General features: G+C 38.7%; 1 protein-coding gene across 1 annotated transcript in view; it reads left to right on the top strand.

Annotated features, from left to right (window-relative positions):
* The window catches only part of TTC6 (tetratricopeptide repeat domain 6), a 2,436,149-nt gene that overhangs the window by 1,301,809 nt on the left and 1,108,022 nt on the right, over positions 1-26,318 (top strand). The window contains exon 12 of the mRNA XM_044074245.1: positions 25,079-25,236. Coding sequence (XP_043930180.1) covers positions 25,079-25,236 — 158 coding nt within the window. The remainder of the gene's footprint in view (positions 1-25,078; positions 25,237-26,318) is intronic.

The following is a 26,318-nucleotide window of genomic DNA, read 5'->3' as shown; positions in this document are numbered from 1 at the left end:
AAAATCCAAACAGCAACTGTGATGAATTAATTTTCTGCCAATGCATATTAATGTAAACAAATCTGGGTATTTACATACCAGTTGTTAGCCAATGATAAATATTCAGCCTTCATACATTTTATACAGTGGACCTCTCAAAACTGTGCTTGTACACGTACATCTAGTCAGCTTCGCTAAATCCTTCCTGAAATGATTAACGTTTTTCTCAAATACGTCCAACAGGTGTGCATCGTGATACACATAAAACTTAATAGCACAGTTAATGGTTACTAAGTAAAGCAGTTGACCAAAGTTTAAAAGAAGTTTAAACTATATTAAAATGCAAATTGTATTGTAACTAAACAGGGCATGCCCTTCCCCAAATTAAACTGAAAAGACTCCCTGCATTCTCTGCATGTTGCTTAGGAATCTTATGGCAGCAGTTTCAACTACAGTTGTTAGCAAATATCAAGGACAGTTCCCAAAGAAAAAAATCCTCAAGCACTACTGAAAGAACATAAACATATGTTACAAAAATCATACAGTTAAAGCCTAGTGACAAAGTCATTCACAACAACTGAAAACTGTTCAAGAAAATGTATAAAACATAAGCCAAATGTAAAGAGTTTTTTTTTTTTTTTTTTTTACCTGATGGTTGCAAATCCCAGCCTACTGGCATGCAGCCCTGTGGCAAATGCACTATCTGCAAACATATTCTGACTTGTTCTGAATACACTTTCCCTCACAAAAATCTTAAAATCAAAATTTTTGAACACTACAGCTGCAGCACAACATGTGCTGTATATACTGCAATATGCTGAGTCTGCAACAGTTACTATATAGGAAAAATGGCCAGGAGACTAGCAGACAGAGTTAAAGAACAACTGCAAGCCATTAAGTATCTAAAGAATTCTAACATATTAGCTAAACATAGCACCAAATGTAGAGGATTCTCAGGATTCAAATTTTTAATCCTGAAAAGAATCACCCCCATCTTTGGAAATACAGACAACCTCCTTAACGTCAGGGAACTCAGGTTACAATTGCTTCTTCAAACCGATATTACCCCAGCTTCAACAAAAACATTAACATTAAATGTGCACTCAAATGGTTTAATTGAACAGCAACACCTCCAGTTTACCTTCATCAGAAACAGTTTACAAGTAATATTGCAGTGTTTTCACACAGTGCCACCTAGAGTTCATCAAAGGTACACGACTTAAGTCAACATTATGATTTTACCACAACAACTCCATCATATTTAATCAATCAATCAATCAATAAGTTTTGGACTTCTAAAAACAGAGGTGGCTAACTTCACGACACACATGCAAATGGAAAATAGGTGTATGACTGAATCATACAGCAATGCACTGTGGTATGAGCACTTACACATGTGCATGGAATGGGTCATACCAAACAGAACCAAGACGCTCTCCTCCAAAAAAAAGGAAGCCAATCTGGTGGTCCCCCACCATAAACAAACTCTACAACAGATGGAAAAAGCTGTTGCAGAAAAGGGTGAAGTCCCAAGACTGGAAAAACTCCCTTGTCAGCCTCAGCAAAAAACTGAGATCCATCATCAAATCCTCTAAAGATAGCTATGAAAACAAAATTGCTGCAGATTCTAAAGACAACCACAAGGCATTATATAGTTATGTCAAGAATCTACATGGCAATACTCAGATCTGCTCTGAGTTACAGCACAATGGCAATACATATACAGAACCAACTGATATTGCCAACATATTGGCCGACAGGTTCAGTGCAAACTTTACCCCCCCTTTCACCCCCTAAAAGGCCTATAACAATACCTGAGGAATGCCAAGTCCCTATTATCACTGCTACACAGATAAAACATGCACTGTCCAAAGCCAATAATACAGCTGCCATGGGACCTGATAATATTCCTGGCTGTGTTCTACATGAATTACAAAGTGAACTTGCACAACACCTGAGTACCCTGTTCAGTCACAGCCTCGTTTCAGGCATTATTCCTACCGAATGGCACACTGCTCTAGTCATCCCACTCCACAATGGGGAAGCGACTACAGACGCTGGGAACTACCACCCCATTAGCCTGATGAGTCTGATATGTAAGGGTATGGAGCGCATCATCATGAACCTTATAAATAAGGACATAGGGAATCGCCAAATTCTGGACCCCACGCAGTTTGGGTTTGTGAAGGGTAGATCATGCCTGGTTAACCTGATAGACGTCTTCGAGTCTGTCACCAGAGCTGTAGATGAGGGCAAGGTAGTTCACACAGCCTACCTAGATCTTGCCAAGGCCTTCGACACCATCCCTCACTCAGGAATCATAGATAGACTCACTAAACTAGGCATAAACCCCTATGTCATAAGATGGGTTGCCAACTGGCTCACTGATAGAACCCACAGTGTGAAAGTAGCGGACTCCAAATCTGACTACTGACTGGTTAGAAGTGGTATCCCACAGGGATCAGTCCTAGGTCCTCTTCTGTTTGGCATCTACTTCTCTGAAGTTCAAACCAACACAAAGGGATTCTGGCTGACCACGTTCACAGATGATTACAAACTGGGAGCCATTACTGATTCTCCAACTGATGTAGACATTGTACAAAAAGGCCTCACTGACACCAATTACTGGTGCCATAACCATGGCCTTAAGCTCAATGCCAAAAAGTGCATTGTCATTCCCTTTGGAAAAAATTCAGAGCCCATGAACTACCACATAGGCGGCAGTCCACTAAACACCGAAGGTCTGATAAGAGACCTGGGGACACAGGTTGACAGCAACCTCTCCTTTGATAACCACATTGCCACTGTAGTCAGAAAGTCCTTCTATGTGGCACATTTCATTACAAAAGGTTTGTCATCCAGGAAGAAAGAGGTCATAATCCCTCTCTACTCGTCCCTCATTGGACCTGTTGTAGAATACAACAACTCATTTGGTATGTACCTCACTAGACACCTACAACAACTGGAGAAGCCACAAAAATACCTCACTAAAAGGATCTTAGGCCTTAGACACATGCCCTATATGGGCAGACTGAAAAAACTCCAGCTATGCTCTGTCTCTTATTGCCTACTTAGAGGCAATCGCTGCTTGACCTACAAAGCCATGTCTGACCCAGAGCTGCTAGATATGCTACACCTAAAGAAATCCCAATCCCTTCATGTCACACGCTCAAGGGACCTAAATCTCATTACCACAATAAACAGAACATGCTGAAGGGACATGTTCATAACCCAGAGAATTCCCATACTCTGGAACTAACTTCCCATTCACGTCAAGCAGAGCACTTCATTGGCCCTCTTTAAGAGAAATCTTGACGAGTGGATGGGCAATATGAAGTTCATCCTGGGGTCACTTCAGTGGCCTTGCTTGACAGGGGCACTGAGAACTAACTTTGGGTGGCATGATGCTAGGGAATCTTCTTGGGCTAGGCTTATATAGGCTCCAGGGCCGTTAGCCTAGTACACACCTATGAACTTATGAACCTATAAAGGTACACAACTTGTCAAATTCACTTTTGACAATTAACAGTGCCCCCTATATTTCACTTAAGGCACAAGATGTATTTAAATAAACATATATCTATCTTTACCATTTTTTTATTGTTAAGCTTTGGCAGGCCTTTTTTCCAATTCTAATTGGCCACTAAGACTTATTTATTGCACTGATCTTAAAACACACTTTATTTTCTGATAAAGTTCTAACCAATAAAGGGAATAAAAGTGCTAACAAATTACATTAGTTCAGCACGTTCTTCTGTGTGACATACTTGGATTTAACCGTTTCTGCAGTTTTTCAATTCCTTGTCTTCTCTGGCCCTTTTTTTCCTTCCTTGCTTATCTAAAAAGTCAGAAAACTGTAACTGGTGATTTTAATGGGGATCCAAGCACACTGCACTTTAAATCCACACCTTGTGCAATGTTATTCAATATGATTATTTACATATTTCATGCAAATTGATACACTTACTTTTTTGGTCTCTTAGATGACCTGTCTACAATATTTTGTACTCTTTCATTAAACAGTGTCTACTGCAGCTTTCTCTGCCTATATTTATTAGGAGCATTTCAGTGACATTGCGCATTGCACAGTGGTGGTTAGCATTACCCTATATATACACAGGGACATAGAAATTACATTTTCCTTATAAAAGTAATCCTGAAATTTCCACAGTACTTAGTTGCGCAAAGAACAACTAGTTTGCACCCTGAGGATCACCTCCCCTTTGAATTTGGTCATAGATAGTTATGATTAGCCACCTCCAACATCCCCTTTTTATTCTGTTGTAGAACAAGATATAAGGATCCATAGTCATCGACATGCACTTCTCTGCACCCATTCTGGAGGATATGGGCACCGTGAGGCAATGTACAATTGACTAACGTTTAATAGCAGCCACTTAATTCTTAAACAAACTGATAAGGAGTGTGAGAGGTGTAGTTACATAGTGTCACTGCAGTCAAGGCCTTCACATACAAGCAGTTATATTAAAATCATTTGCAGTAACACAAAATAAACCCACCTAACATAGTACAGACCAGACACATAGACCCACATATGCTGAGGCTTTTAAATGTAATCTCCGTAAACCATAAAGACCTCCCAGACATTACATAAATAAAAGGTATCCTCAGCAACCTCAAGAGCATTTTTTCAAATTCATCACCTAACATGGCACATACAGCCACATTCTGTGATGTCACAGGTTCTAAGCCCACAAGGCACACCAACAGACAACCCAATATTTGGTAATAGAACACTTCATTTTGAGAGACACAGATATCCTACTCACCAGGCTAATTAAGCAGAGAGTCAGGGTGAGCTGTCTGCCAGTGGCCAGGATCCATCAGATCACACATTCATTTAGGTCACTGAACTACAAGTAGCAGTATAAATCAGTCAAAGTCCATGTGGGCATAAACAACTTGCGGTGTACTACCCTGGACTACATGAAGAGAGACATGACAGATCTCTCAGACTATGTGCCCCAGACTGGTATGAAACTAGCACTAAGCAGCATTTTACCTTCCCCATCAATTATACCAAATATGAACAGAAAATAATTGACTTTATCAATTGGCTTATAGTGTGCCAGTGTGAGAGGATATGGTTGACAGACCATGTTGTTTTGCCAGGGATGGTCTGCACCTCTCCCCTCTGAGATTTTAAATATTGGCAAAAAACTTATTCACCTATGTACTGCCTTTTTTCGCCATTACCAGTCTAATAAATTTGCTGATGTAGTAAGACCAGCCCAAGAAAATCTGAAGGTGTTTCTGCTCAATGCCAAACATCTAAATAAGAAATACTACTCCTTGCAAGCCGTCCTTACCCTTGAGAATGTAGATGTGTGTGCAGTTACTAAGACATGATTTAAAGCCACAGAGAGTACCCTGGCAGTTCAGGGCTACACTGCTTTCCACATATTTTGACTAACAGCTGCACAAGCATGGCCAAAAAGTGGAGCTGTCTCTATTTACATTAAAAACAAACACACCTCAAGCCTGATCTGTCTGTATGATGCACTTGTGCTTCTCCATGTCCATATTACCTTAGACAAAGTCCCATGTCATATCCTTGCAAACTGTAGGTCCTCCTCTACAACCCAGGAAAACTATAATACATACTTAAAGGTACTAGATACACTACCCATTCAACCTAACACCATACACACAGGCTACTTTAACTACCCCATTGTAAACTGGGAATCATACATGACTCCTAAACTATCAAGCTAAAAGATTCCTGGACTTTGTAAATGCAAATATCTTGAACCAGTTAGTTTGTACACCTGCTAGGGATACAGACTTTCTTGAGTCAGTCCTCACAAACATGACAGATCTTTGTACCCTCCCTCGTGGAATGTCCTCACTAGTTAGGTCAGATTGTAAAGCTGTCTCCTTTGAAGTAAATGTAAAATCAGGGACACTGGCTATCCCTGCAACATTTAGAAATTATTCTGGAGCAAACTTCCTACTATTAAATGACACCCTGACAAACTTTCAAGCCCCCCGCCAAAACCCTAAGAGCATCACTGCCTATGCAGAATTGCTCACAGAAACTCTTTATAATCATTAACAGCTGCATTGATACAGCTATTTGGATTAAGCACAGGATTAGCTCAAAAAAATGAAAACAAGCTGCCTTAGAATCTCAGACTCAATAGGTTATAGAGCAAATGATGGAAATCCATGGCAAAAATGAGGAGGTGCAATTCGCAACAAGGTAAAAAAATCCCTCATTAACCTAAACAACCAACTCAGGGGACTAATAGTCTACCAAAGGCCCTATCCCTGTATTCTGTTTCTTACAGGCTTTTGAGGGGAGATCTATGGCTGGCATACAGGGCATTGTCAGACCCCCCCTCTGATGGACCTCCTGCAGATCCACAAAACAACCAGCATTAGAATTACCCATTCTAAAGAATTAAACCTTGCCTGTGATATAAATAGGACCTGCTGGAGAGATAGATATGTATCCCAGAGACAACCCCATTTATGGAACAAGCTCCCATCCATGTGAAGCAGAGTTCCTCCCCAACCCAATTCAAGTGTAACTTGGACAATTGGATGGGAAACCAGAAATGAGTCCTGGTTTGGGACCTATGTCTCTAATGGACACAGGTAACCTGTAAATGGTTCATCTCCCAGGCCCATGCTTACACTTATCAAGGGTATCAGAACTTGTCATAAATTAGGGGTGCATGGCTAGACTTAAAAAGGCCCTTGTAGTCATTAGCCTAGTAAAAAACCTATGAACCTATAAATCTAAATTTGAGGTACAGTTAGCCTCCCAGACCAAGAATAATCACAAAGCTTTCTTCAGCTATGCCTGTAACCTCAAAGACAATACACAGCAACTTCTTGAATTAATTGTAAATAGTGCCACCTATATGAAGCTGGCAGATATAGTAAGCCAACAAATTTTGCTCCGGTTTTATTCCCCATCCCTCGCCTCACCAGATGCCCCTCAGGAAATATCCATATCTATAAATCCCCCAACTATCACTAGAGAGCAGGTGTTCAACATGCTCTATAAAGTCAAGAACACCACAATGTTCAAAGCAAAGAACACAGCATTGATGAGCCACAATAATATCCCAGGACACCTCCTTACTGTCATGAAGCATGAACTACTGGGACCACTAGAAGCACTATTTAACCACAGCCTCTAAATAGGCTTCATGCCAAATGAATGGAGGACTGCAACAGTTTTACACTACAGAAGGGTGGACCATCCATGGACCTGGGAAATTATCAACCATAAGACTGACTAGCCTGATATGCAAAGCTATGGAGAGAGTAATCACGGATATCCTAAATGACAACATAGGGAACCTACAAGAACTGGACCCAAATCAGTTTGGGATTGTCAATGGCAGGTCTTGCCAACTCAACCTGATGGACTTCTTCAAGAAGGTCACCAAAGAGCAATGGAAGAAGGCAAAATGGTCCATACTGCCTACCTTGTCCTGTCTAGGGCATTTGACTCAAGACCCTACTTGGACATTGTAGAAAACCTCACTAAATTAGGTGTAAACCCCTTTATTACCTGCTGGATAGCTAGCTAGCTTATTGACAGAACACAGGAAGTTAGAATAGATGAATCTTCCTCTGCAGAAAGCTGGTTACTAGTGGGGTGCTTCAGGGATCAGTGTTGGGGCAGCTTTTGATTGGCATCTACTTCTCTGAGGTCAGGGCCAACATCAAGGGCCTCTGGCTAACCAAGGTTGCAGATGATTGCAAATTGGGTGTCTTCATTGAATCCTCCCAAGACACAAATATCCTCCAAGAAGGCCTGACACAAAGTAGTAACTGGTGCCAGAGTCATGATCTAAAGGCCAATGCCAAAAAGTGAATCACAGTGTCTTTCAAAACGTTGGCCACCCTCAGCAAACTACTACATTAACAATACACCCTTAAGAGAAGACCCTGTAGTTAGGGATTTGAGAATGCACATAGACAGTGATTTAACATCTGACCATCATGCCTGCTGTAAGGAGAAAATGATTGTATGCTACACAATGTATAAGCAGAGGTATGGCATCTAGATCAAAGCATGTCATTGTTTGATTGTACTCATTGAGTACAATGGCCTCTTTGAGATGTGCCCGACTATGCATATGTAACCACTGGAGTGTCCTCAGAGATTCCTCATAAAAAGAATACTTGGTGTGAAAAACAAGTGCTATGTGGACCATCTCAAAGCCTTGTATTTATATTCAGCCTCCTACAAGTTACTGAGAGACAACCTATGCTTGGCTTACAAAGTATCTGCCGATTCAGTCCTAAAGGACCTGTTGTACATCTGTAAAGCAAATTAACATCAGGAACACCTTATCCAGGGAGTTAAATCTTGTCTACAAAGTAAATATGACATGCTGCAGGGACAAGTATGTGTCTCAAAGGCACCCTCTTCTTTAGAACAGGCTTCCCATTCATGTGAAGCAGAGTTCATCCCTATACTTATTCAAGTGAAACTTGGATCAGTGGGAGCTGTAAATATATAACAAAAAAAAAAAAGAAAACAAACAAACAAAACAACTGGACCTCAACACCAAGAAAAAGATTTAATAATAACAGAAATTACATGCAAAGTTTTCAGGACACTTCCCTTTTTCAGTGCAAACAAACATAAAATTAATTTACTAGCTTTATACCAATCATATAACAAAATACACTAATGAAATTAATTAACAATCAAACATCATAGGATTTCATTATATAAAACCTTTAAAGATGCAGTGTTCCATATAATTAATAACGTTAAAAACTATAGAAAAAGACAACATTAATAAATATGCATAATTTCTAATATTGTATAAAACATTTTAATGCTTAATTTAACAAACTTCAATTATCAATTCATTTATAATTTCATGTATAATTTAATTTGCCTAGACTTTATTATGGGTTTTAAACTAACTGCAGCATTTGGACCTGGTTCTCTATCAGCCTGGAGTCTTAAAATCTACCTACATTAGCTTATCTCAGTGTCATTAATAATGTCAACTCCCCTGTTTCTGGGCTGTATTAATTGTGTAACCCTAAACCTAAATGTATGCTTTATACTATTTTCTTTAATATGCTTTGCCAGAGAAATAGTATAACTTCCCTTCTTATCTCAGACAAATGTTCAGAAATTCTTTCTTTAAATTTTCTATTACATTTACCCACATAGAAACTCTGGCATACATTACAAGTAGTCATATATCATAGGATCATAGGATCATAGGAGGTTACTAGGCTATTGCCCCTGAGGCCCTTATAAGCATAGCCAAGAGTTTAGCCCATGTTTAGACAAATCAGCACCCGAAGCCCCTGTCCAGCAGGGACATGGGTAGAATCCCATGGGTATATTTTCTGTTTCCCATCCAGTTTTCCAGGTTGTGCTTAAAAAGGGGTAACAAGGTACTCTGCTTGATGTGAAGAGGGAGTCTATTCCATAGATGGGGGAGTCTCTGGAACACAAATCTCTCCCGCCAGCAAGTCTTGCTGATGTCACAAACCAGGTTGAGGTCACGCATGCGGGTTACTCGAGTGGAGCTTGACTTGTGGATATGCAGCAGTCCCGTCAAGGTAGGGTCAGTGATAGCCGTGTATGGCAGACAGAGGTCACCTCTGAGGAGTCTGTATGAAACTGAGTAGAGGAATATGGCTTTTAGCCTATCTGTGTATGGTAGATGTTTGAGGCCCTGGATTCTCCTGGTGAGGAAACTCTGTGGTCTCTCCAGCTGCTGCATGTGCTTTGCAAGGTACTTGCCGAAAGGGGCATTGTACTCAATAATGGGCCTTATAAGGGAAGAATACAGGGATGTTATGCCCTCCTTGTCCCTGGATGAGATACCCTTACTTATGAGATGGGCCATGTAGAAGGCTTTCCGTACAATGGAAGCAACATGGTGGTCAAAAGTCAGGTTGCTATCAACCTGGATGCCCAAATCCCTCACAACTGATTAGGACATTGTTATTAATGTGATAATTTGTGGGGACGTCATTCTCCCAAAAGGGGATGATGATGCATGTTTTGGTATTCAGCTTGAGGCCATGTTTCTGGCACCAGTCATTTGTCTGAGTGAGGCCCTCTTGGAGGATATCCACATCATTAAGGGAATTGATGACAGCCCCCAGCTTGCAGTTATCTGAAAACTTGGTTAGCCATAGCCCACTGGTTTTGGCCTGCACCTCAGAAAAGTATATCCCAAATAACAGGGGCTCCAAGACCGAACCCTGGGGTATGCCACTTCTTATGGATCTACTGCTTGAGGTGGCTTCCCCTATTTTGACTATTTGGGCTCTATTAGTGAGCCAGTTTGCTACCCATCTGGTAACATATGGATTGATGCCAAGTTGAGAGAGTTTATCTGTTATACCCGAGTGGGGAATAGTGTCAAAGTCTTTGGCCAGGTCAAGGTAGGCACCATGCATCATCTTCCCCTTATCTGTGTCTTTGGTGACTGTCTCAAAGAAGTCGACCAAATTTAGCAGACATGACCTCCCCTTGACAAAGCCAAACTGTGTGGGATCAAGTGTTTGGAGGTTACGAATGTCCTTGTTAATGAGATCCATGATAATCCATTCCATGGCCTTGCAGATCAGGCTAGTTAGGCCGAAGGATCTGTAATTTCCCAAATCAGTTAATGCTCCACCTTTGTGTAAAGGGATGACAGTGGCTGTCCTCTACTCAGCTAGGATGAAGCCAGTACTCAGGCTTTGGGGACTATATTCTGAGTATTACATGTTGCAAAGCACTTAAATTCATATCTCCTCTTATTAACAGGATGTATAAATTCAACGTTAATTAAACTATATCTGTAAAAAGAATAATTAAAACATGGTAAATTTCCTTTCTTTTACTAACAGTATTATGCTTCCTACTATTCATCTCGCTATAACATAATCTCTGTTTTAAGTTTTGACATTTCCTAAACCCAAAATGTGGAGCATTTCCTATACAGCCATTTAATTCTGGGAACACATTTAAAATTCCCCAATTATTCTTAATCACAATAATCATCCCATTAGTTTTGGAGTTATAACAAGTAATATAGTGCAAACTGTTAATTTTTTCAGTTTGATTAGGTGGCACTCTAAGTGAACATTGTGCAAAATATGTTCTTGCTAGCCCCTGTCTTTCATTTATGACATATTGAACCATCTCATCTAATAACACCTCATCATAATGTGTAGCCCAAACCTCTTCTTTCATTTCAGCCACCTGTTCATTAAACATCTGGCTGTCCTTAGTCTAGTCACTTTCAAGAACTGACCCTTAACAATACCTTTAAGATTATGATGTGAATGTATACTGAGGCTATGTAAATATCTATTGGCCTGTACTTCCTTCTTATAAATCTAGTTCCTACATTTCCTACTTGTTTATTGATTCTAATATCTAGAAAGCTAATTTCATCTCTAGAGAAAGTTAATTTAAATTTTAAAAAATCTGTAGTATTGTCTAAATATGATACAAAATCCAGTAAACTTTGTTCATCCCCTTCCAAATAAAAAAAAATCATCTACAAAACATTTGCAGTATACATTCCAGATGGATTAAAGATGTACATACTTTCCCATCGATCAAGTGCTATATTTGTATATGTATTTGTGACTGATGTCCCTATTGCTACACCTGAGACTTGATGAAACAACTTTTCCTCAAAAATAAACACATTGCTAGTTAGCACCATCTCTAACAGAAGGCAAAAATGTTCAATCCTTGTGCCTACATAGGTACTATGTTCACACAAATGTTCCCTAACTGCTTAGGATCAAAGGATTATAGGAAGTTACTAGGCTAATGGTCCTAGGGCCCTTACAAGCCTAGCCAAGTTCTACCCTTATTTCAATGATCAGCACCTATTGCCCCTGTCCAAGAGGGACACATGTGGAACCCCCGGGGTGAATTTATGGTTACCCATCCAGTCGTTGAGACTGCATTTGAAGAGGGCCAATGAGGTGCTCTGTTTGACATGAAGTGGGAGTATGTTCCAAAGGTGTGGTAACCTCTGGGAGACAAATCTGTGCCTCCAGCAAGTTCTATCAATGTCACACACCATATTAAGGTCTTTAGAGCAAGTAACCATGTACCATTTGACTTGCAGATATGCAGAATTTCCAATAAAGCAGTGTCAGAGATTGCCTTAAATGCAAGGCAGAGATCACCTCTGAGTAGTCTGTATGAAATAGAATAAAGTGACAGTGATTTCAGATGGCCCACATAGGACAGATGCTGAAGACCTTGACTTTTCCGTGTGAGGAACCTTTGTGGTCTCTCCTGTTGCTGTATGCAGGTGCTTGGAAAGGTACATACCAAAAGGGGTGTTGTACTCAATTACTGGCCTGATGAGGGAAGAGTACAGGGAGGTTATAACTTCTTTTTTTATGGAGGTAGTGCCCTTACCTATGAGATGAGCAAAATAGAATGCCCTTCTTACCACTGTGGAGACATGGTGATCAAAGGTAAGGTTGCTATCAACCTGTGTGCCCATGTCTCTCACCACTGAGTGCATACTTAGGGTGTTGCTGTTGATATAGTACTTAACAGGAACATTGCTCTTACCAAAAGGAATGATAATGCACTTTTTTGCATTGAGTTTATGGCCATAAATTGCCACCAGTCATTTGTTTGTGTAAGACCCTCTTGTAGGATGTTGACATAATTTGGAGATTCTGTGACTGCTCCCAGTTTGCAGTCATCAGCAAACTTTGTCAGCCACAGACCTTTAGTTTTTGCTTGTACTTCAGAGAACTAGATTTCAAACAGTAGATGTCCCAGGACCGATCCCTGTGGAAAGCCACTGGTTACAAGTCTGCTGCTGGAGGTGGATTCCCCTATTTTGACTATATGTATTCTATCAGTGAACCAGTTAATGATATAAGTATTGATACCTATCTGGTTGAGTTTGCCAGTGATGCCTGAATGTCAAAGGGGGATAGTGTCAAAAACTTTGGCTAAGTCTAGGTAGGCTACATGCACAGATTTCCCCTCATCCATGTCCCATGGATGCTGTGTTTTTGGCCTTAGAGAGGGCAATAACAACCTGCTCTTTAGAGATACAGTGTAGGGGACAGGTTTTAGGGATGCCAAGAGGTACTTGTGGCAGGGACAGGGAAGTGAAGTTTTCACAGAACCTGTCAGCCAATAGGTTAGCTATGTCCACAGGCTCAGTATATGTGGTATCATTAACTACCAGTTTGGCACAAATGTGGGCCTTTAGTTTTAGGTTATGGATGTAACTAAAGAATGCCTTATGGTTGTCCTTAGTTGAGGAAGCTAATTTGGATTTGTAGTTTGCTTTGGAGGACTTCACAAGAAGTCTTATTTGTTTGGTTATGCCGAGGAGGGAGTTTTTCCAGTTTAGAGGTCACTCCCTCTTGCTCTTAGATGGCAATTTCTTCCTCTTGTTGTAAAGCCTGTTAATGGCAGTTGTCCACCAGGCAGGTTTGCTCTTCCTTGAGCTTGAACCCCGTATTCATTTGGTATTGCAGCAAACTATGAATTGACATCCAGTGTTGCAAAAATATATTCATTTACCTCACATCTTTCATACCACTTATATATTTCTAAAGACATCATTTGTGTCATGTGTATAACTGCAGACATTTGTCAAAAAAGGCCTGAGGATATTGTCCAAATGTAATGATATAGGTTCTTTGACCCACCCCTTACCTGAGACAATTGGTCTCATGGTGGGTGATCTCTATTCTTATGGATCTTGGGTAATCCATACAGCACTGGTTAAACTGGACATGCAACATACAAAAAATTATATAGATCCTAAGATATTTCATTTTGCAGTTGTAATTGATAAAACTTGTCATTTTATATAAAGTATTATTCAAAGCATTTTTATCAGTAGATTTAAACACGTTAACATCACTTAAAAATTCATTAGCTGAAGCCCAATATAAAAGACTCTGAAATAACACCACCCAACTACCTGTACTATTAGAAAAGACAGAACACATAAAAGAGGTGGTGGGAGTCATTCTTCTCTACTCATCCTCCCTCTCAGTTATACCCTGCACTAAACCTATACCTCAATTCACTAATGCTAACCCTACTTCAGGTAAATAGACATAAACTTATATGTATAGTCACCCTCTATATCCCTCCAGGAGACAATGTCCCAAGCCTTGAAGATATTCTCTCCTGGTTCTCCACCAACATTACCAATGAAACTGTAATCCTGGGTGACACAAATATTAACTGGACCTCCATTCAATCTCCTACAAACTTCCTAAACATAAACCTCTATAACTTCTCTCATCTAATCAATTCCACAAGCAGACCTTCCAAGGACAGCACCTCTGGAAGCATCCTTGATTGGATTCTGGTCTCTCACCCTCATTACATTTCTGATAGCGGCACCATCCCCAACTCACTCAGTGATCAACTTTCCCACTTTTGCTCACCACCTTTCCACCCCCTTACAACTATCTCATACCTATATATCTACACCCTCCCTAAAAATCTTCAACCTCAATACCTTCTCAAACTCATTAAAACATACAAACTGGACCCCACTAAAAACAATATCCTTTGAAAATGCTATTACCTACTTCAATACAACATTCTTAAACCTTTTAGATACCTTTACCCCCTGAATACAAAAATAATTAAAAGTAACTCCGTCCCTTGGTTAACCAAAGACACCTTAGCTGTCATGTGTCTCCAAGACAAAGCTTGGAAATGCCACCAGAAAAATAAGACTCCCACCACCCTTAATGAATACAAAATACTTTGAAACAAAGTAAAAAAACTTATTGTATCGGACCGCAAATCCTATTTCTCCACACTCCAAAATAACCACAAGACAAACCCTAAAGAATTCTGGGATGGAATCACCTCTCTCTTTAATCCAGGTAGAAAAGAAAACCCCTGCCCTGATCCAAATACCATCGACATGGACTTAGCCACCTAATTTAACTTTTTCTTCCTTTATTCCATAGCTAAACTAACATCATCCTTCACTAATAATCCCACATCCTCACCTCTACCTTCCTCTATCTCTTCCTCCTCCCTCTATAAATCCCATCCCTATAGCTACTATAAAAAAGTCTTTAGAACTTGAAACCCTGCTCCAACGCCTCTGATAATATCCCTTCCTTCTTTCTAAAAGCAGCTGCAGATGCCATTGCCTTTCCCATCTGCATTCTAATAAATTGGTCTATCAAAGAAGGCTATGTACCCCAACTTTGGAAAAAAGGCCTTTATTATTCCCCTCCACAAAGGGGGGCAACAACAACAATATCCCTAACTTTTGACCTATCGCCATCTTATCCTCCATCTCTAAACTTCTCGAAAAATGTATCCACCTACACCTTTTACCCTATCTCACACATAATCACTTACTAACCCCTACACAAAATGGATTCAGGCCTGGCCATAGTACTACCACCGCTCTCATCTCCTTTGTAGAAACTGTTAACAAAGCCTGTGAATCTGGCTGCATAGTGTCCACCCTCCTCCTAGACTTTTCAAAATCCTTTGATACCATCTCTCACAATCTTGTCCTAACTAAACTCTCTAAGCAAAATGTATCCCTTTCCTCCATCAACTGGTTTACCAGTTACCTCTCTTATAGGCAACAAGCAATCAAATGGAAAAAAGCCACCTCCCCATTCCTCAAAACTACTGCAGGTGTGCCCCAGGGTTCAATACTAGGTCCCCTACTGTTTAATATTTTCATAAATGACTTCCACCATACCATTCCTAATGCAAAACTTATCGAATATGATTCAACTATCATCCACTCTCAAAAAATTAACCCAAGACGCCTTCACTTCTACTAAACAATGGTTGCTAGATAACCACCTAGCACTCAATGCGTCAAAGACTAAACTTATGACATTTACCCATACTAAAACCACCACAATAGACAAAAATTCATTCTCCATCACCAGTCGGAATAATACACCCCTCAAAATAGTATCCAATGCAAAACTTCTAGGTGTCCTCATTGATGGTCAGCTTAAATTTAATACAAATAAATATCAAAAAAACAAACCAGAAACTTGGCATGCTCTATCTACACAATCGCTGCCTCTCTCTCTCTCTCTCTACCAAGTTTGTTCTCTCTACCACATACCTCATCCCTTCTCTGCTATATGGTGCCCCACTTCTTACTAACCTACAATCTTCCCTCAAGACAAAAGTCTGTTCCTGTTACAACAAAATTTCCAAATTTGCCACAGGTTGCAGATCATCCACCCATCACTGTTCTGCCCTTCACAAACTGAATTGATTAGAGTTGCCCAGTTATCTTACCTACATTCAACTCATCCAAGCTCACAAACTCATTTTCAGTCCCTCTCTCTGCCCCGTCCTCACCTCCACCTTTAAAATTCACCTACCCGATAGACTCCTAAGATCTAACACCCAGAATCTGATTGTATTGCACATACCTGCCCACCCACCAGGTAAACATCTACTGTCTTTCTCCCTAAGACGCCTCTGGAACTCGTTGCCACCTGTTATCCACACCACTAGCAGCCTCTCTTCCTTTAAAACCTTGCTTCACTCACACCTAACATCCCATTGGGAATGTTCCTACTCCAATCCTACATAATCTCCCTTAGTAACTCACCCTCCCTCTCTCCTTTCCCTCCCCACTCCAATCTCCTACCTCCCCACCTCCTCCTTCACTAACTCTTCCCTCTCTGCTCATCTCTGCCTTAGCTCACTTCCCTATTAAATCAGCCACATGAATCCTATGTATTCCTTGCCCCTCTGTAATATTTCTTCAGTGGGAACAAATATATTTGTAAATATCTACTTATTGTTTAATCTTGAGTCTTTGCATTTTTAAAAAACTAACATATTTGTAAATATTAACTATGATTGTTTTTATTATTTGTCTTTACATTTTTACTAAATTGCACCATAAATACCATTTTACCTATACTATATTTTAATAATGTGTTTATTATACACTTTGTATCATCTTCTTTGTGTTTTTGGAGCTTTTCTCACCAGGACTCCATTGAAAATGGACTCCTCTCGGTCCAATGGGCCATCCTGGTAAACAAACTGCAAATAAATAAAATAAAAATAAAATTCATATAAACTAAATAATCTTGTTTAGCCATAATAACTATTGCACCTCCTTTATCAGCTTGTTTTATTACAACATGCAAATTATTCTACAAACTAATTAAAGGGTCATATTCATCTCTTGTTAGATTATATTGTTTAAGTGTATTACATTGTTCATACAACATGTATTATGGAAAGTTATAACTGGTGCACTCACAGGAGTAAAGGTACTAGGTCTTTTATATGTCTGTAACTCATTTGTCATATTTTTCAATATCAATTTTAAGTTCAAATTCCTGATAAATGTTTTTAAATTAGTCAAAGCATCGACTGCAGAGTCACTACTAGATGGTACAAACTGAAAATCTTTTTTCAGGAGCGAGATACTAGGCAAATTTATAACTGCAGCATCATTATTTACTTCTTCATTGTAGAGCAACTGCTTGTCTGTAGGCCATTGTACCTTATTCTTCCATCTGTTTCTCTTCTTTTTCTTCTTTCTCTCAGTGGTTCTTACCTCCTCAGCTCTATTCTCTTGGGTAAATTGATTTTCACAGTTATTTGAGGCTGTAAAAATCTTTCTCACTGGTCAGAGCTTACTGTCAAGTTTTCTCTTATTTCCGATGAAGGGGTATGTTGGCCTGCAGCTTTTGCTCCATTTAACACTACAGGGCATCATTCAAAATGCTTATTTGTAGCCTCATGTAAATTCTTACTCACAAACCGTGGGTCTGGTGCACTAATATCATCCAAATCATACATTGACTCATCACTCTTAACTTCATTTTTACCTCTTGCAGGTTCTTTCGGCCAAGAAAAAAAATATTCCCTTTCCTGAAATCATTCAGGTCTCTAAGTAATTTACATTTCTTCATTTGCTATATTCATATATACATGGTATACAGCCCACATTTAAGTTTAGGGTTATACAATTAATAGAACCCAGAAATAAGGGAGGTGACATTATTAATGACACTGAGACAGCAGAATGTAAGTGGATTTTAAAACTCCATGCTAATAAAGAACCAAGTCTAAATGCTGCAGTTAGTTTAAAGCCCATATTAAAGTCTAGGCAAATGAAATTATAAATGAATTGATAAATTAAGTTTGTTAAATTATGTATTATTATATTTTCTATACAATATTAGGAATTAGGTATAATTATTAATGTAGCGTTTTTAATGTTTTTTCCCAACAAACATCTTTATTAAATTTTCACACATGACATAGACAATCTTACATTTATACAAATGAAAAACAAACAACATGACTATACTTTAGTTGCAAACATTATACATCACTTATAATCTATCCAGTCATTGTCAGTTTAGCATTACATGACTCGTTCAAATGCTGCCTCTTAAACCTCGTTTCCTCTCTGCATATATTGTTCCCACAATTTCCAATTATTCCTATGTAGTTTGCTCCCTCCCTTTTCTAAAGATTCCAATTTCAATTGTTTTATCTCTGTTTATATTCACTACTTCTAGTAAAGTTGGTCTAGACTTTGAATTCCATTTTCTAGTAATTGCTTTTTTGGCAGTCACCATAATTATACTTACCAAGGCTTTACTATGTCTAGGCAATTTTGATTCTGTATCATAACTCAGAAAAATCATCTCTCAAGTCAATCCAATTTGCTCACCCAGCATCTCCAACAGAGCAGCCTGCAGGGAATCCCTAAAGTTTGCCAGCTCATTACACTCCCAAAAAATATGTTCCCAGCCACCTCTTTCTTGCCCATCACACCTCCAGCACTTGCTATCCACCCGAAGAAAAATTATTCGGAGTATGCTTGGGGTATATTTTTGTTTGTTTATTTATTTATTTATTTATGTAACATTTGTTTACGGGAAAGTCTTTATTTATTTATTTATTTAACATTTGTTTACGGGGAAAGTCCGACTGGACACAGGTCTTTTTTCAGCAGAGGCCCGGGGAGAAAAACTCCATGATCAACAGTAAATTTTAATGCATGAATTGCAATAATCAATAAAGTATAAAGTAAACAAAATGTAGTATACATAAGAAAATACAAATTTGTCACATCATGACAACAAATCCTAGGCTTTAAACTTAGCTAGTACTATTTGTAAAGTATGACTTATGTCAAGATATAAGGTTAAGACAGGCTGGTAGGAATAAAAGATTAAACACAGGGGAAGAAGTTGGATATGGTTGGGGTATACTGTGATGTATCAGAGCATTCACAAGAGGTTAGTACAGGAACATAGCCACTTATTTTTAGATAAGCTTTAAGTGATGGTTTTAAAGTGGTTAGTGGAAAAGATTGAGAGAATGGAATTAGGAAGGGAGTTCCTTATACGAGATATATATTTGGAAAATAAAGATTCTCTTGCAGTGTTGTTGGCCTTGGAGACAGTGAGTCAGGTCTTATTATTAAACTGAAGTGGTATACTGGAACTGTAAGGAAGGATGAGGTTTTGTAGTGCAGGGATTCTGGTTGGTTGTGTTGCGATTTTGTGAGTTAGAGAGAGCTGGTTGTAAAGAATACATTTGGGAAGTTCAAGCCAGTCTAGTATCCTTAAAGCTGTACAATGATGTGTTCTATATGGGCAGTCAGATGCAAACTTAGCAATTTTATTATAACACGTTTCTAGCTTAGATAGGTTGGATTTCCTAAGATTAGTTAAAATTGGAGAATCATATAGTAGAGTAGAGAGCAGATGGGTTTGTGCTAATGTAATTTTGGCCATTTTGGTCAGGAACCTTTTGTGCCTATATATATTTCCAAGTTTCTTATGGACTTTTTTATTGTTAGGGAGACATGTAAGTCAAATCTTAGGTCATTGTCTATTTCCACTCCAAGAAGCTTTGTTTGGGTTGTCGGAGAGATGACAGTATTGTCTTTAGCTGTTATGTTAAATGGTGGGCATGAGATACATGTCTTGTTAGGCTGGAAGGGTAATCATTTAGTTTTGTTTGGGTTCAGGATTAGATGGGCATTGGCTAACCATGTTTCAACAGAAGTGAAAGATTCCTGTATTTGAGAATGAAGAGCTGATAGAGAAGTGGCAGCACAGATAAGTGTTGAATCATCTGCGTACTGTATTATAGAACCATGTGGAGAAGCTGTGTGTAGATTATTAGTAAAGAGGGAGAAAAGGAGAAGGCCTAAGATAGATCCTTGGTGGACACCAATGGATAAAGGAAGGCATGGAGATAGGTCTCCTTGCCATAGAACAGATTGTTGATGGCCAGATAAATAGTTATTAAACCAAGTTGTGGCAGATGGTGAGAAGGATAGTTCAGTTAGTACATCTATTAGTTTGGAATGGGAGACCATATCAAAAGCTTTTGATAGGTCTAGAAAGATGGCAGATACAAAGTTGTTATGCCTGTGATGGTTTACGGTATTGTTGAAGGATAAGAGAGCAGTAGTGGTACTATGCAATGGGCAAAACTCATTCTGTGTGTGTGAGAGGTTATTTGTTAGTAAGAATTCCATGACCTAGAGATGAATACACCTTACGAGTAGCTTAGAAAGAAGTGAAAGAATAGCAATTGAATGATAGTTTGTCAGTTCTGTGGAAGGTCCCCCTTTATCTAGTGGGATTAAATGGGAGATTTTCCACAGTCGAGGAACCTTATTTTCGAGAATAGATCTATTTATAAGGATTGATACTGGGAAGGCTATAGATTCAGCTGCAGTTTTGAGGTATACACTGGGTAAGTTATCTATGGCAAGTGTAGTAGGTTTTAATTTCTGGAGTAGTTTTTTTGTAGTGGCTGTAGGAACTTGGGAGAAAGTGAATGAGGCAATGCTAGTTGTAGACTCGGCTGGTTTGGTATCAAGAGTAGGAGTTTGCTACTTGGAAAGGGCAATTATAGATTCAGTAAAATGTTTGTTAAAAATGGTAGCTATGCTACCAGAATTGTTGTGGATGTTTGGGGTTGGTGTAGTAGATTTTCCTGGGTGAAGGATTGAGTTTATAGCAGGCCAGAGTTTTTGAGTGTTTTTTTGGTATGTGTTCTGAATGTTATGATAGAAATTTATTTTATCCTGTTTTATTTGTTTTTTGCCTTATGTCTACATTCCTGATACTGTTGTTTAAAAACTACTGTGTTAGTCTTACAGCATAGTTCCCAGGCTTTATCTCTAATTTTCAGAAGGGCCCTAGTGTCTCTGTTTAGCCAGGAACAAAGTTTGATTTTACTCTGATGGTTCTAACAGGGGCATATGCATTTAATATATCTAAGAAGGATTTATTAAAGTGGTTCACTGCATCAACTAGGTCAAGGTATTTGAGTGGAGTCCAATTGCACCTTTGCAGGTCAGCTAGAAGGTTGTCAAGATTAAAGTTATGTTATTTTCTAAGTTGCTTAAACATAGTCGATTTTGGTGAGAATATGTGTTGTCGTATAAGAAATGTGGGTAGGTGGTTGCTCAGACCATCAGGAAGGCAACCTGATTGGAATGACTGAGAGGAGTTATTTAGTAATATCCAATCTAGGTTGATTGTTTTTTACTGGCTTTATCTATTCGGGTAGGTTCTTGAATAGTTTGTGTAAAACCATACAAGTTTATGTTCGGGATGAGGTGATCTGTATTACATGCAAGCCAGTCTAAATTAAAATCACCCAATATGAATGTCTCCTGACTAAGGGTACTACTTGCTCAGCGCAATAAATTTACAATAGTTGGAGGCATTATTTCCAGGTGGGATATAGCAGCCAATTATATTAAGTGTTTTTCTTGAATTTATAGTGTGGTATAGATGATTTCTCCACTGTCAAGTTGTGGGGTTTTTGCAGTCAAAGAAAGTTAAAGTGAGATGGTATTTAGAGAGGATAACAAATCCACCTACTCTTTTGTTGAGTCTGTCAACCCATAGTATGGAGTAACCTGGGGGTAGTATTTCATCATCTTTTGTACCTGGATTTTGCCATGTTTCAGTGATTATTACTATGTCTAGGGAGTATGTGGCTAGAGTCACATGGAGGATGTCCAGTTTGTTGGCTATATTTCTAATATTAATGTTCATTAGCAATAGGTCTGATTTTTTTCTGTTTAGGATTGGATGTGCATGGGTGTTGAGACTACAGTGACTAGGACGGTTGGTGTTATCTGAGAGTGGTGCAGGGTTTGGGTGGATGTCACCACTAATCAGTAGCCTAGAGGCAATGTTGGTAAGTAATTTCAATTGTTTGATAAGCTTATTATTGAATAACTGAGGGTTATAGTGACTATATTTAGTAGGTATTATTTTATGTGGAAAATATTGGAGGCTAGTAATATTGACAAGTGTAGGAGAAATGGTGAGATATGTACATGGAGTAGTATGGTAAGGTGGGCTAGTGGTATGATGAAATGTGGGTGTCTGGAATGTGTTGTGGTGATAAGTAGTGAGTTGAGACAATAATATGAGTGTAGTAAGAAGTCATAGGTGAAGCATGAGCATGTTGTAGGTCTAGGAGGTGTAACCAGGATAACAGGAAGTGCATGTAATTGGCTGGATAGAGTGATGGAGTGTCAGCCAAATGAATAAGAGTAGAAGCACTGGAGGTGGGTGGGATATGGGGGCAGGGTAGGGGAGTGGAGTGAGCCTGAAGGGCGAATGGAGCAGGCAGAGCAAGCCTCAGCAGGAGGGAGTAAAAAAAAATCAGGAGCCAGGAAATGTAAGACAGTAGTGTAGAGCTTTTAATTTTACAGAAAACAAAGGTTGCTAGCAAGTTCTTTAAGGTTTAGTAGAGCTAGGGGAATTGGGACTGAACTAAAGTTTTGTTTTGGAATAGTTTTGATCTTAGACTCTGGAGCTAACCTGTTTCTATACAGAGGGAACAGGAATCTCATACAGTTAGCAGAGTATGTTGCCACCTAGTGACTGACTTGATGCCATGCAGCACCTCACAATGATAGTCACAAAGTAGGAGAAAATTGTTAAAAGAATTCAATGACATTCACCTAATGATGAATTATAAAGGAAGGCTTGTGTATAAAAGTAGGTTGAGATTTCCCAGGGCTGATTTGAGCTATTGCTGAAAGTTTGCTTCAGAACTGATGGGGGGGGGGTGAATCCTGAGGCTTGTGGATGGCCCGAGCAAACTAATGATTAATTGTAAAGGAAGGCCTGTATATAAAAGTTGAGATTTCCCAGGGCTGATTTGAGCTTTTGCTGAAACTTTGCTTCAGAACCGAGGGGGTGGGGGGGTGGGGGGCAGGGGCACGAATCCCAAGGCTTGTGGATGGCCAAGCAAAAGTAGTGAGCACAGACGGCAGACTGAGGGAAGCTCCTACAGGTTAGCACTACACTACTTTTTTATATATATAGTTATTAATGTTATTAATTATATGGAATGCTGTGTCTTTATATCTTTTAAATAATGAAATCTTACAATGTTTGATTGTTAATGGATTTGACTGGTATTTTTTGTCATGTATTTGGTATGAAGCTAGTAAATACATCTTATGTTTGTGAACATCAAACAAGGAAGTGTCCTGAAAGCTTTACATGTAATATCTGCTATTATTAAATATTTTTCTTGGAGGTGAGGTCCAGTTTTTTTGTTGTTTTTATTTATTTAATTGCTGTTACTGTTGACCTCATTTATACAGTCTCCTGCCTGTTTTTAGATTTTATGAGCTGTAAGTATATCCCTGGTCTGACACATATGTATCTGTTAGAGAGAGGAAGCTTGTAAATGCTCAGCTACCCCTGTCCAGGTGTATATATATCCCCACTCAAAACGCTTGTGAACCAAAATATATCAAAGTCTACTGGTAAGCATGGCTATGTATAAAAAGGCCCCTTGGGTCAATAGCTTAGTATTCTACTGTGATACTATGATAAAACAATAGTGTAGTCAACACAAAAGAAGTGATACATTTAGGAAGAGTTAAAATAGATAGTAACTATACAGAGTTATATGGTTGCATGAATACTGTTGTACAGTTTTGTGAACAGAAAAAAATGTATTATGACTCATTATTGAGTGTGGCACAATTAGTGTTGCTGTTCAAAAGCTTGGAATACGTAAATTATGTTACTACAGCCATTATAGGGTTGTAGCATTATTTGCTGGTGTCTTAGTTTCATCCTCTGATCAGCTGCCATCATACTCTATACCATTATCCAACAAGTATATGTTTCTTACATCTCAATCAGAGAGGGGTATAGTCTTCTACTTATCACCTTATTTGTATTATATATTTATATATATATATATATATATATATGTCCACTTTTAAATCCCAAAAGCCCAAAATCTTGAGTTTTGAGATACCGAACTCAAAACATCGAGATTTCGGTATCTCGAAATTTAAAAGTGGACCAAAAAAAAAAAAAACAAGCCACAGGTACAATAATGTGTTTGCCGGGGGGCAAGCCCCCCCTGCACCCCACACCCACCCTACTTAAATATACCAACTCCAAGATTGCACTACCGTGAAGAGAAGGGTAATGCTCCTGTTGCACTTACCATTTTCTTCACGGTAGAGCGAGCTCGGAGTTGGTATAGTTAAGTAGGGGCGTGGGGGTGCAGTGGGGCTTGTATCCCTGCAAACACATTTTTTTTTTGGACCACTTTTAAGTTTCAAGATACTGAAATCTCGATGTTTTGAGTTTGGTATCTCAAAACTCAAAATGTTGGTATTTCGGGATTTAAATGTGGCCCTATATATATATATATATATATATATATATATATATATATATTTTTTTTTTTTTTTAATTAGTTTATTCATGGTCCAATTAATTCATTGTGGTTTTTATAGTATATTTAGACATATGCCTTCTGTACTGTGTCTTCACTGAAAGGATGTAACTACATTCAGTGTAAATGAACATAGTTAGCTTTGGGATATTTAAGACTGCTTGGCAATCAAAATAAGATGAAAATTAAAAATTAGACAGTTTTTAATAATCCTGCTTCACTTTGGCACACATTTCTGCCACTTATGTGTTTATGTTGTAGATAACGTAAACGTAAACCACATAAATACATTATTTAATAACTTCTATATCACTTTTCATTTTACTTGCTGAAAACAGAAACATATTTTTAGAATCTACTTAACAAAGGCATTTTTTTTTCTCGCAGCTCTAAATGCTTCCCCTGTTCAGCAAGCCCTTGTGCATTCTTTCTGTCAGAACTACAGTAAAGCTACTGAGAGCTTGGTTTCAGCCACAGGTGCCAGACCTAATGCATCATTGTTTGCTTTGCTTGGAAAGACTCAGATGAAGGCCAAGAAGAGCAAGGTAAAGTGTACTTGTATAAATGTATCTATATTCAAATTTTCATATTGCATTAGCAGTATCTATTATATGTTCCAGTTTTCTTTACTCAAGATTAATGTGATTGTGCATCCATGAATTTATCTTCAACTCAGCATGTCAGCACTGCTGGAATTCTTTATGTTTGTTTGTTTGTGTCTTTCGGCTTTTTCCGGTTAGGGGTCGCCACAGCGGAACTCCGGTCCGCTAATGATTGGCAGTAGAGTTTTACGCGCTGGCTTGCCGGGCCTAACGCACAACCTTCAATGAAGGAACGCCCATTCTTTATGTAATATCAAGTAATTAAATGCTAAGTACTTAGCAGTTTTAAGTGCTCTTCATAGGCTTCCTAACCTTTGATTGAAGCATGTTACTTTGATCATCATTTCATCATATAGAGAATGTTAATAGTGCAGTTAGGTGACTCTCTAAAGTCACTAAACAAATAACATTGACAAAGAAAACACAAACAAAATAACACAGACAAAGAAACATACAAGTAAATAAGGCTGAACCATCCATACAGTGAGTGCAACACAGACTGAATAAATTCTTTGCAACAGAGTTCTGCTTAATAGTACAGTGTCATCTGTCAATGTTTAGTAAAGGTGTTATCACAAGTTTGAGCCTTACCATAGGTTGTTTTTTAAAGTTTATGGGTAGTCCTATTGCAAAAATGATCACAATTGAATTATTTATTTTCTGCATTTTCTGTGTGGGTTTTTCATGTTTTTTAGTAAATTGCTTTGTTTGGGTTCAATGCATGCATGCATGCGTGCAATACTGGAAAAAGGAAGGCATCTTCAGGCAGTGCACTTACTAGCCAGCGACTGAAATTTACCCCGAATTCACTGGCTCTTATTTTTGACTTTCTGTTTTCACACTGGAAGAGCTGAAATTAAGATGTGTGTGCAGCCATCTTGGAAGTCAGGAATGAAAGTTCTTGAAGAACTGTGGATAACTAAAATTTTGACTCTTGTTTGATTCTTTGCAATTTTCCAAGTTAATTTTAATGAAATAAATTTGTTAATATTTTAGTATACATGTTATTTGAGCAATAATTTGTC

The sequence above is a fragment of the Protopterus annectens genome, chromosome 6.part0, assembly GCF_019279795.1.
Source record: "Protopterus annectens isolate FY-2018-M chromosome 6.part0, PAN1.0, whole genome shotgun sequence".
Taxonomy (NCBI): domain Eukaryota; kingdom Metazoa; phylum Chordata; order Ceratodontiformes; family Protopteridae; genus Protopterus; species Protopterus annectens.
Note: the sequence above shows the minus strand (reverse complement) of the source record. Positions and strands in the feature narration are given on the sequence as shown.